This window comes from Gouania willdenowi, chromosome 21 (assembly GCF_900634775.1).
Source record: "Gouania willdenowi chromosome 21, fGouWil2.1, whole genome shotgun sequence".
In the NCBI taxonomy this organism is placed as follows: Eukaryota; Metazoa; Chordata; class Actinopteri; order Blenniiformes; family Gobiesocidae; genus Gouania; species Gouania willdenowi.
In genome coordinates this window covers 1,802,484-1,814,983 of record NC_041064.1, presented here as the reverse complement: position 1 = coordinate 1,814,983, position 12,500 = coordinate 1,802,484, and the positions used below count along the sequence as shown (strand labels likewise).

Below are 12,500 nucleotides of genomic sequence, written 5' to 3'. Positions count from 1 at the left end.
TTCATTAATCACAGTGTACACAGGACTCCACATCCCACAATGCAACACTACAAACTATTGCAACAATTATTGATCAAAACAAACCTTTTTACTTTTATTTGCTGAGCGTTTGAATGATCTACACTATGTTTTTATCTGATAAAAAATGATGATTTCCAGCCGCTGTATGCAAACCAGCGTTTTTCAACCTTGGTTTTGTGACCCCATGTGGGGTCGCCGAATATTTAAATGGGGGTCACCTGAAATGTTTAGTAATTGATCAAAAAGCATTAAAATTATATTTTTCAAATATTTAAATAATTCTTTTTCAAATGAAAATCATATACAACTGTATTCTATACTTTTACTTACTCAAATATAAATCCAGTTCAAATGAAAAGCAGTATGAAGAGAAACAGAATATAAATAAATAAATTACAGTATCTGGTCACGTTGTACACTAAACCTAGTTACTGTATTTGTTACACAGTATGACAAACATGATCAAGACGTCATTCTAGATAAAGAAAGAAAGAAATGTGTGATATTTAAATGTGGTCACGACCCAAAAAAGGTCAGGAACCACTGATGTAAACCATGCTGGGCTGAACACACAGGCACGTGCAGAAAACCTCTTTATCCAATGAAACGACAGTTCTCAAAGCATGACTCAGCACGACTGAAGGATTTGAGGAAAAAGGAGATGCTGCGGCTGATTAAAAGGTTTCAAACACTGACAGTAATAATCACCAGTTCTACAGGAAATCCTGTCTGTGAAAAGGTTGGACATGAAAGAGAAGTTTGAGCTTCAGATGAGATCAACTGGGATGAAAACCTGGGGTTGGGACCCATTTGGGGTCACAAGACATTGGGAGGGGATCACCAGATGCCTTCAAGAAGCTAAGAATATTTTATTAACATATTGAGCCCATTTTTGCTTATTTTTTGTTTTTTTCTACAACTTCACCAAACTTCCTATATTTTAACCTATTTTATTCACTTTTTTTTTTGCTCCTTTTAATGTATTTTTACTACATTTCTCCCATTTCTGACACTTCTACATCACATTTTAATGACTTTTCTGCACATTTTTTCCACTTTCCAGACATGTTCATCACTTATAAACACTTTCTATCACTTTTACACCTAATGTCACATATGTTGATCCATTATTGTCATTTTTAACCTCTTTTCACCAGATTTTATGATTATTTTTACTATTATTAAACAGTTAGACGCCTCTGACCAAATCTGATCATTAACACAGGAAACGACAAAGGGTTTTGTTGTTTTGTAAATTTTTGCTGTTTTTTCGCATGTTTTGAGTCATATTTTTGTGTAGATTTGTCATCGTCTTGTGTGTTTTGGGAGTACATTTTTTTGTGTATTTTTGTCTTTATTTAGTGTATTTCTCTGTTTGTGTGTTTACTACAGAGGTCCACCAGTTGTTCCATGTCTGCAGTAGATCATTTTTGGACATTTGTGTTTGTTTTAAACAAAGGTCTTGTTTCTCTCTCAGTCTGTGAAGAGTGTCTGTCAGCTTCTATAAGCACGGTTGCATTAGTGTGGAACCACAGCCGCTAAACGGCACCATGTAGAGTGTGGACAATGGGTTTTATGGTTCAGCCGCTCCCTGTGGGAGAGCATAGGTTCTATAGGAAGCTGCTGGTTTTAAAAACACTGGTTGTTTTAACAAGATCTTAACTTTAAAGATATGGTTTAATCACATCTGTACTAACATTGGTTTAGTTTCCTCTAAAACTTTTATTTATCACATGTGTTCTGGCTCCTTATGAGCCATCCAGAGTTTATTTTATGCTGTGAATGTATTTATAGGGCTTCCTACATTATTTTTAAGAGTTTGTTTACACTTACGTTTTATTTGGTAAAACCGGAAGTGGCGGCTATACTACTTCCGGTTTGCCGAAAAGTCCGGAGAAATATTGTTCAGACTGCTGCACTGTGTCCTAAGTCATCACAGCCTGTAAGTTGATTAGAATAATTTAGTTAACATGTCTACACTTGTCTGTGTCCTTGCATGTTGTTGTATTTCATGTTTTGAAGCAGATGAAGCAAGTTTGGGGTTCTATCGTGTTAGCATCATATGCTAACGTTAGCATCAGCATGTTAGCTTGTACAACTGAGACCTGTAATATGAGGTGCCTAATTTTCATTATACATTGTTTTATATCATTTTAAAATAATTGTTATGTGGTTGTGTTGCAGTTTTACCACTCACACACACATGAGTCATGCTGCTCTTCTGATGAATAAAATGCATCAAAGAAACAGCCAGCGTGGTCATTACACTGGTTAACTGCCTGCCTAGGAACACACGGGGAAACTCCGAGGGCAGAACAGTAAAAAGGCTGCGGAAACGACTTCAGCAGGAGGATCAGTGCACAGTCTATCAGACTTCAGAGACAGATCCAGCCATGCAGCCATCTGAGGATGAGAACTTTGAGGTACGGTCTACCTGCTCATCTAGATCTAGCTCTAGATCCTACAACTCACTCACTAAAGCAGCAGTGGAAGCACGTGCTAAAGCTGAAGCTGCTCGCGCCAGAGCAGAGTTTGCACGTAAAGAAATTGAAATTAAAATGAAACAAGCAGAGTTAAGTGCCACATTAGATGCCCTTAAAGAAGAAAAGGAAGCAGAGGCTGCACTCGCTGAAGCCAGTGTGTTTGAAGCAGCTGTGGCTGAAGAAGCCATGAATCTTGAAACGCAGTCAGCACATTCATCAGGAAAACAAGATGAGGACTCAAAATTAACTCAAGTCTACACTCAAGCTAAATTGACCCCTCAAATGCTTAACCAACTTCCAACCACAATACATTCAGACAGCTATAAGCTACAAACCGTCTTCAAATACTCATCAGATCATCGTCGTGAAGATGTACCAGACACTAAAAGTTTTACACCAGTTCAGAGATGCATCTTAAGCCCAGTCCCAGATCTAGCTGCCTCATTTGAATATGGCCCTAAAACAAATAAACAGGACATTAAAAATGAGTTTGATAATCTTCTGCCACCAGAATCCCCTCTCGCACAGTACAGGCATCCGAGTATCACACCTCAACCTATGTACTCCTTTTCCCCTAACAGTTCGTCTTTCCAGCCAAATCATCAAAACACTGGGGACTATGACTCTATTAATCTTGCTAAATTTCTTGCTAAGAGAGGTTTAGTCACAGATGGTCTAACAAAGTTCACAGACAGGGCTGAAGACTACTGGGCATGGAGGGCTTCCTTTTATAACACTATAGAGGGGCTAAGCTTAAAGCCTAGTGAAGAGTTAGATTTACTCTCCCGGTGGCTCGGAGAGGAGTCTTCCAAGCATGCCAAACGCATACGTTCTGTCCATCTCAATAATCCAGCAGAGGGCCTTCGCCAAGTCTGGTTACGACTACAAGACTGTTATGGGACACCAGAGGCAATAGAAAAGTCTCTCTTAGACCGATTGGAGAATTTTCCCAGAGTCAATAATAAAGACCCACAAAAACTCAGAGAACTTGGGGACCTACTATCTGAGGTAGACGCAGCAAAATCTGATGGCTCTTTACCTGGCTTAGTCTATTTAGACACCTCACGCGGCATCGCTCCAGTTGTTGAAAAGTTACCACACAATCTCCAAGACAAGTGGATGTCAGAAGGGACAAGATACAAGCAAAAATACAACGTAAGCTTCCCTCCTTTTTCATTCTTCTGTCGTTTCTTACAAGGTGAAGCAAGAATGAGAAACGACCCAAGTTTTAAGGCAGCCACACCAGCTTCCATGTCCACTTCAGCGACACACGACAACCACTACGCAAGAGCTGTTAAGTTCAGAGCTCCTGTCACGGTTCACAAAACAGAGGTAAATAAATCCAACAAAACAAGCTTAGTCCGAGAATTCACCACAAAACAGTGTCCCATCCATCAGAAACCACACTCACTCAAGAAGTGTAGGGGCTTTAGAGAAAAGACACTAGACGAGCGCAAGGCATATCTCCGGGAACACAATATTTGCTTTCGCTGCTGTGACTCCTCTACTCACCAAGCTAAAGACTGTAAAGTTGAAATCACATGCTCTGAGTGTAACAGCAACAAACACCTTTCTGCACTGCATGCAGGTCCAGCACCGTGGATTGCACCACACAGCCAAACTCAAAATGCCACTCCAGACCACGGCGGGGAGCAAAGGGAGGAACATGGTGTGAGGAGTAATTCAGGCAGTTTAGAAACTACCTCAACATGCACTCGTATATGTGGGAACTTAAGTGGGGGCCGCTCCTGCTCAAAAATATGTCAGGTGTATGTCTACCCAGAGAGGCATTCAGAAAAGAAAGTCAAGGTTTACGCAATCATAGATGACCAGAGCAATAGGTCATTAGCCAAATCAGCACTTTTTGACACCTTTGGCATTTCTATGGGCAACATAGCACCATATACACTTAAGACATGTACTGGGGTTTCCATGACAAATGGCCGCATAGCCGAAAACCTCATCATTCAGTCTGTCGATGGTCAGTTCTCCACTCCTCTGCCTTCCCTGCTTGAGTGCGACTTTCTACCAGATAACAAGTCAGAAATCCCAACACCAGAGGTTGCGATGGCTCATCCTCACCTCAAACACCTGGCAAGTAAAATCCAACCCCTTGACCACGAAGCCCAAATAATGCTGCTGTTAGGCCGAGATGTAATACAAGTACACAAAGTGTATGAACGTGTTAATGGCCCAATCAACGCTCCATTTGCCCAGAGGCTTGCTCTTGGGTGGGTTATTGTGGGGGATGTATGTTTGGGGGGAGCTCATAAGCCAACTGTTGTGGGCTCATTCAAAACTAGCGTCCTTGAAAACGGGCGTCCAAGTTTCATGCCACCCTGCCAGAACATGTTTCACGTTAAAGAGCAACTTCATTCACTCACTGAGCCCTGGGACTCTCGAAGCTCATGCCAAATAGGGGATCAAATATTTCAACAAAGTGAGAAAGATGAAAAGCTAGCACCTTCTCTTGAGGACCGAGCCTTTCTCCAGATTATGGAAAAAGACTTCTATCAAGACAACACAAACAGCTGGGTGGCACCATTGCCTTTTCGCACACCGAGGCCCTACCTCCCGAACAACAGAACTCTAGCTCTCAGTCGCTTCGAGTCACTTTGCCGCACATTAAAGAAGCGTCCTGAAATGCAGAAACACTTCATGGACTTCATGCAGGGGTTGTTCGACAAAGATCATGCCGAACCAGCTCCAGCTCTTGGGGAAGAAGAAGAATGCTGGTATCTGCCTTTCTTTGGTGTCTATCACCCACAAAAACCTGGCAATATCAGGGTTGTGTTTGACTCCAGTGCTAAATTTCATGGGGTCTCTTTAAATGATGTGCTGCTTACGGGGCCGAACATGAATAACAGCCTTGTCGGGGTGCTTGTCCGCTTCAGAGAAGAAGCAGTAGCGGTGACTGCGGACATACAACAAATGTTTCACTGTTTTTACGTGCGAGAAGACCACAGAAACTTCCTCCGGTTCCTCTGGTATCGCAACAACAATCCAACCGAGCCCATCATTGAGTACAGGATGAAGGTGCACGTGTTCGGCAATAGCCCATCCCCAGCAGTGGCAATATTCGGTCTGAGAAATGCAGCACAACAGCCAGACACAGAGTACCCCCCAGAGGCCAGAGAGTTTGTTCAAAGACATTTCTACGTTGATGATGGATTAAAATCTCTTCCCACTGAGTCTGAAGCAGTCAAGCTTCTCAAAGACACTCAGGGACTGCTTGCTGCTTCCAACTTAAGGCTCCACAAAATAGCCTCGAACAGCCCAAATGTCATGAAAGCATTTCCCAGTGAAGATTTAGCAAGCGGGCTCAAAGACATAGACTTCAATACAGAGTTTCTGCCAATGCAGAGAAGTTTAGGAGTATCTTGGGACATTGACAAAGATACTTTCACATTTAAGGTCTCTCAAGTTGAAAAGCCCTACACAAAAAGAGGGGTTCTGTCCACAATCAACAGTCTCTTTGACCCACTGGGTTTTGCAGTGCCAGTGAGCATCCAGGGGAGGGCACTGTTACGGGAACTGACCAAAAAGACTTCTGGGTGGGACGAGACTCTTCCAGAGGCCATGTTCAAAGAGTGGCTAGAGTGGAAAAATGCCCTCAATCAGCTTGAGAAAACTCACATCACAAGACCTTACTGCTCCTTTGCTTTTGCGAATACAGAATGCAAGGAAGTCTGCATCTTCTGTGACGCATCAACCAAGGCAATCGCAGCAGTGGCTTACTTGAGGGCGACTAACAAAGATGGTAAAACAGAGCTCGCATTTGTATTCGGAAAAGCCAAACTTGCTCCCAAACCTGAACTTACCATCCCCAGACTTGAGTTATGTGCCGCAGTGTTGGCAGTAGAAGTGGCTGAGCTAATCAGAGATGAAATGGACATTCGGGTTGCCGCAATGCGTTTCTTCTCAGACAGCAGAGTTGTTCTTGGCTATATTTACAATGAGTCAAGGAGATTTCATGTCTTTGTAAACAATCGTGTGCAACTCATCCGACGAGTGACAAGTCCGTTTCAGTGGAGCTACGTCCCATCGGAGCACAATCCGGCTGACCACGGGTCCAGATCTCTATCAGCTGAAAAACTGCCATCCAGCACATGGTTGACAGGACCAGACTTCCTCTTAAAGCCCATTGAATGCAGCCAACATGATTCGTTTCAGTTGCAACATCCTGACACAGACATTGAGGTCCGTCCCTTGCTCACCAACACCTCGCAAATTCCACAATCTTCTTTAAAGACTACAAGTTTACAGTCCTTCTCCAGCTGGCATTCACTTAACAAAGCCTTTGCCCGGTTGGTCCATATTGCCCGCATGTTCAAAGAAAGGAATCCAGATGGACAGTGTAAAGGGTGGCACATGTGTCATGAGCTCACTACCTCAGACTTTGAAAAAGCAAAACAGGTGCTCATTAAAGCAGTCCAACAAGAAAGCTTCTCAGAGGAGGTCAAACTCATAAAGACAGGCAAAACCATTCCAAAAACAAGCCCTCTCTTAAAGCTTGCTCCCTACCTTGACGAGGTAGGCCTCCTTAGGGTTGGCGGACGCCTTCTTCATTCTGACCTCGAAAATGCAGAGAAACGTCCCATGATCATGCCACGCAAACACCATGCGACCAGTCTGTTAATTCGCCACTACCACGAAAAGACCAGACACCAGGGGCGACACCTTACGGAAGGTGCGTTGAGGTCTGGAGGTTACTGGGTGCTAGGAGGTAAACGCCAGGTCAGCAGTCTCGTTTACTCATGCGTAGTTTGTCGAAAGTTAAGGGGAGTGACACAGTCTCAGAAAATGGCAGAATTGCCAACGGAGCGTCTAAGTACTGATCCCCCATTCTCCTATGTAGGCATGGATGTGTTTGGGCCATGGTCAGTTACCTCTCGACGTACCCGGGGTGGGCTTGCAACTAGCAAACGTTGGGCGGTGATGTTCACCTGTATGAGCACTAGAGCAGTTCATTTAGAGGTCATAGAGGGATTGGACACTTCCAGCTTCATCAATGCCCTTCGCAGGTTCATTTCGATTAGGGGCCCAGCAAAACAGTTAAGATCAGATTGTGGGACTAATTTCATAGGGGCTCGTAGAGAGCTGAGCTTTGATGACAAGATTCCCGCTGACTCCAAAATCAAGTCTTTCCTTAATGACAGTGGTTGCACTTGGGTTTTTAATCCCCCACACTCCTCACACATGGGGGGTAGTTGGGAGAGGATGATAGGGGTAGCTCGCAAGATCTTAGATTCTCAGTTTTCCCAGCTTGGTTCTCAGCACCTCACCCACGACGTGCTGACCACCTTCATGGCAGAAGTGGCTGCCATCATTAACGCAAGGCCACTTGTTCCGGTGTCAAGCGATCCAGAGTCACCATTCATCCTCACCCCAGCTACACTCTTAACTCAGAAGGTCGGAGTATCCCCAGCACCTCAAGGCAACTTTAATGAGAAGGATCTCCTCCGGCTGCAGTGGCGAAGAGTCCAGAGCCTCGCCAACTCCTTCTGGGATCGCTGGAGGAAGGAATACCTGTCGACACTGCAGTACCGCCACAAGTGGCATACCACAAGACCGAACCTACAGCAGGGGGATGTGGTTGTCCTGAAGGATCCCTTTGCAAAGCGAAATCAATGGCCGATGGGAGTGATAATGAAGGTTCATCCCAGCAATGATGGACTTGTTAGAAAGGTGGAAGTTAAGGTGGTCAAAGACGGTACTAGTAGGGTTTACCTGAGACCAGTCACAGATGTTGTTGTTCTTTTATCTGATGCTATCTAAAAGATTTCGTTCAAGGGTTTAAGGTGTGACATCTTACTGATGTCAGGCGGGGTGTGTTCTGGCTCCTTATGAGCCATCCAGAGTTTATTTTATGCTGTGAATGTATTTATAGGGCTTCCTACATTATTTTTAAGAGTTTGTTTACACTTACGTTTTATTTGGTAAAACCGGAAGTGGCGGCTATACTACTTCCGGTTTGCCGAAAAGTCCGGAGAAATATTGTTCAGACTGCTGCACTGTGTCCTAAGTCATCACAGCCTGTAAGTTGATTAGAATAATTTAGTTAACATGTCTACACTTGTCTGTGTCCTTGCATGTTGTTGTATTTCATGTTTTGAAGCAGATGAAGCAAGTTTGGGGTTCTATCGTGTTAGCATCATATGCTAACGTTAGCATCAGCATGTTAGCTTGTACAACTGAGACCTGTAATATGAGGTGCCTAATTTTCATTATACATTGTTTTATATCATTTTAAAATAATTGTTATGTGGTTGTGTTGCAGTTTTACCACTCACACACACATGAGTCATGCTGCTCTTCTGATGAATAAAATGCATCAAAGAAACAGCCAGCGTGGTCATTACACTGGTTAACTGCCTGCCTAGGAACACACGGGGAAACTCCGAGGGCAGAACAACATGGTTTATCACATGGTTTATCACAGCGGGGCCACAAAAGTGACTGTCAGATCCAAGGGCCAAGTTTATGTCAGCATTTAGAATAATGACCACTCCGTATATTTTATTGTTATTTTTGTAATCATCTTATGTGTTATTTGAGTCATTTTGTGTTATTTTTGTTATCTTGTGTTTTTATGTGTATTTTTGTTGTCATGTATATGCTTTTGTGTGGTTTTAGAGTCAATTTGTGTTGTAAGGGTCATTTTTGGCAATTTCTATACTTTTTCAGGTATTTTCTGTCATTTTGTGTATTTTTGTTGTGTTTTATGTGTTTGTATTTCTTTGTTATTTGTGTTTTTCTTCTGTTGTGTCAATTTGTGTATTTCTGTTGTCATTTGTGTTGTTGGAGTCATTTTATGTATTTTGTTGTTTTGTGTGGTTTTGAAGTCAATTTGTGTTGTAGGAGTCATTATTGTGTATATTTTTTACGTTTTCTATACTTTTTCAGTTATTCTTTTCCATTTTGTGCTTGTCCTCTGAGTTTTTGGTGTAATTATTGGGTATTTTTGTGCATCTGCTTTGGTGGCTGCACAAAATTAGACTGAGGGCCTCATGTGGCCCCCGGGCCGGCAGTTGCCCATGTCTGATGTAAAGAGTGAAGGCCTGAGTGTTTCTACTAAGACTCAGAGGCATCCGTCAGCAGGGGAGATTCCTTCTTTTCTTTTCAGCGGCTCTGAGTGAAGGATCAGGAGGAAGGAGGAGTTAGGAGGACAGATATCACCCCCCACCCCTTCATTCTCTGCCTTCTCTCCCTTTGAATGGGACGGTCCTACTCACGTCTCCTCTCTGTCTGCAGGAACGTGCGTAGAAACAAGGTGTAGGAGTGTTGTGGACATGTCCTAGACTTCTAGAGTCCTAGAGTTTTAGAGTCCTAGAGTCTTACAGTCCTAGTCCACTCTAGTTGGTGGTTTTGCCATAATACTGAGAATGAGGAGCCTTGCGTTTCTCTTGACCCACTTGCTTTGCTGCTCTGATGCTTGGTTCTGGACTTGGACCGGTACGACAACTTTGGCCCCCACGCTGGAGGCTGAGGGGTCCGGCAGCCCTGTAGGCAGTGGAGAACCTCCGTTGGAGATCAGTGCCACGGCCGGAGTAGAGATTTTTGATGAAGGACTCGGGATCCAGAGGATGGTTAAGAGTTGGGATGCGAGCACAGAACCTCCTCAGTTGAGCGCTCGGACCTTCGTCAGTTCTGCGAGGACGCCCTCCCCCGTCCTCACTACACCTGGTAATGGCACGACCACACTTAAGGGTATGGGTTCTAGAGAATCTCATTATTTCACTTCTGCAGAAAAGCTTTCAGAGCCTAGATCTGAGTCTAAACCGACACCTGATGTCGGTTCTGATGAAGAACTCGCCTCAGATTTTAAGAACCGTCACGCAGAGATGTTGAAGGGTCGTAGAGGGTTGAAAAGAGTAGCCCCCACAGTGGGGAGTCTGTGGACAATCTCAGGTAGGAATGATAAAGACCACCAAAAAACACAAAATCCTCCTCAAAAACAAGCTTTTCTTCACCTTCTTAGAAGCAATAACTCTACAAAGATGACACAAACACAACACAAAGACAACACAACAGCATCATTGGTGAGCCAGGCTTCAGCCAACACTCACAAACCTCTGAATTTAGTTAACCAGAGTTCCACCGCTGCATTAGAACCTCACACACACATTAAACATCCTGGAAGAAACCAGAATGTGTCCATGACCCAAACCGGTGCCGTTCCATCAGGTCAGACGCCATCAGGTTGCCTGTGGTTGGACACCGCTCTCCCGTTCTGCTCCGACATGGTTGGAAAACAGTTCTCGGTTCCCAATCATCTCAACCACAGCAGCGTGAGCCAGATTCAGGTGTTCCTGGGTCAGTGGGCGTGGCTGTTACGTTCTCGATGCCATCATAGCTTAGAGTGGTTCTTCTGCCTCCTCCTCGTCCCCGCCTGCAGCACGACCGCTCTCGTGCCTTGCCGGAGCTTCTGCGAGGTCTTGCAGGACAGCTGCTGGACGCTTGTTGGCGGGGGGCGGTTCCCCCTACCGTGCCACTCTCTGCCCGACGAGGACGACCATGGCCGTCGGTGCTTGTCTGTTAGTAACCAGAAAGGTAATCCCTGGTTCACAATGAATCCTAGAATCCTTCTCAGGAATTCATTTGAAACCAGCTTTGGAATCTGGTGCCCCCCCCAAACACCCGCCACCCCCCAACCCCCACAACCAACCAGTACCCAACCTTCTGCACTCAGACCTTAACAATGTGCTGCTCATCCTATGTCCACGCTATAGATAGGATGCTAGTAACAGTTTAACAAGCATGGCCTCAGTGCTTTACCCTGCTAACGTGCTAACGTGCTAACCTGATCACTGCACGGATGATTCTCCCTGCTCATTGAATCCCATGTGACACACACACACACAAAACACAGTTTTCAGCACTTTATAGAGTTCTACACTGTTTGTGGAAGTAGTGTTGTCATACTTTGAAATGTTTTACATGTTCTGCTTTGATAGAGTTCTGGACTCTAATAGAAACTAAAACTAAAGAGAGAAAATGTTCTTTAACTGTTAGACCTTATCGTGGTTTTTGAGACTGATTTTTATGGTCATTGTCTCAGTCTTGGTCTTGTTTTGGTCTTGGTTTGTCTCAATCTTAGTCTTGTTGCATTCTGGTCTTGGGCATGTCCTGGTCTTGAGAACAACACTATCCCACAGTGATGGCTGTAGGGAGGATGTTCTCAGTGATGTAACCGATGAAGTCGTTCTATCTTTTAATGAGGGAACTTCATGTCCACTTGCTACTACAGGGACCTTGGTTTTGTGTTGTGCTTCTTATAGGTGTTGTCTGTTACTTCTCTTACAAAAAAGCAGGTTGTTTTACGAGCTTTTAATGGTTCGTTTTGAAAGATCTAAGAAAACGTGGTTTGAATTGATGTTTTTTATGAGGAACAATCAGTTTTCATATCTGGAAGAAGGAAAGAAACAAACAATCCAAGCTGTTACAGTTAAGGTTGAAAAGAAGCAGAAAAGCTACATTTTCAGGAACTGAAACTTGGGAATATTTAGAAATATCAGCTTCTAATGGGAATTATTAATTGGAATTAAGCAGGAATCAGGAGTTATTTTATTTGTTTATTATTTATTTATTTTGATACTGTATCGTATCAAAACATACATTTTAGAATCCATTGAAAATAAGAATAAAACCTAATATTTCATTCAGTGTTAACTTTGACAATACATTTGATTTATTTTTAGTCTTTTGACTGAAATGCAACTTAGTTTTAGTCCAAATTCAGTCATCAGGACTACAGTTATAGTCTAGTTTTAGTCAACCAAATTAAAATATACTAAACTAAACTAAAATATAAATCATGACAGTTTTAAATACATTTATCAACATGAAATGGGATAATACAGTAACTATTAAAGTAGTTTTGATTCGATCACCCCTGTGATTGGGACACTTTCATTTTTATTAGTTGACAAAAAAAACCATGTTTTCATTTAGTTTTAGTTCACGTTTGTTTTTTTAGATGTTTATTTGTAATTG

The 12,500-nt window shown here is 43.2% G+C and overlaps 1 protein-coding gene across 2 annotated transcripts in view; it reads left to right on the top strand.

Moving 5' to 3' along the window:
- The window catches only part of col18a1a (collagen type XVIII alpha 1 chain a), a 103,075-nt gene that overhangs the window by 47,142 nt on the left and 43,433 nt on the right, over window positions 1-12,500 (top strand). The window contains exon 1 of one of the 2 annotated variants that reach the window (XM_028436474.1): window positions 9,727-10,190. The exons of the other annotated variant lie outside the window; for it this stretch is intronic. Within the exon in view, the coding sequence (XP_028292275.1) occupies window positions 9,890-10,190 (301 nt within the window). The 5' untranslated portion in view covers window positions 9,727-9,889. Of the gene's footprint in view, window positions 1-9,726; window positions 10,191-12,500 lie in introns of those variants that run through there. 2 annotated transcript variants of the gene reach the window in all.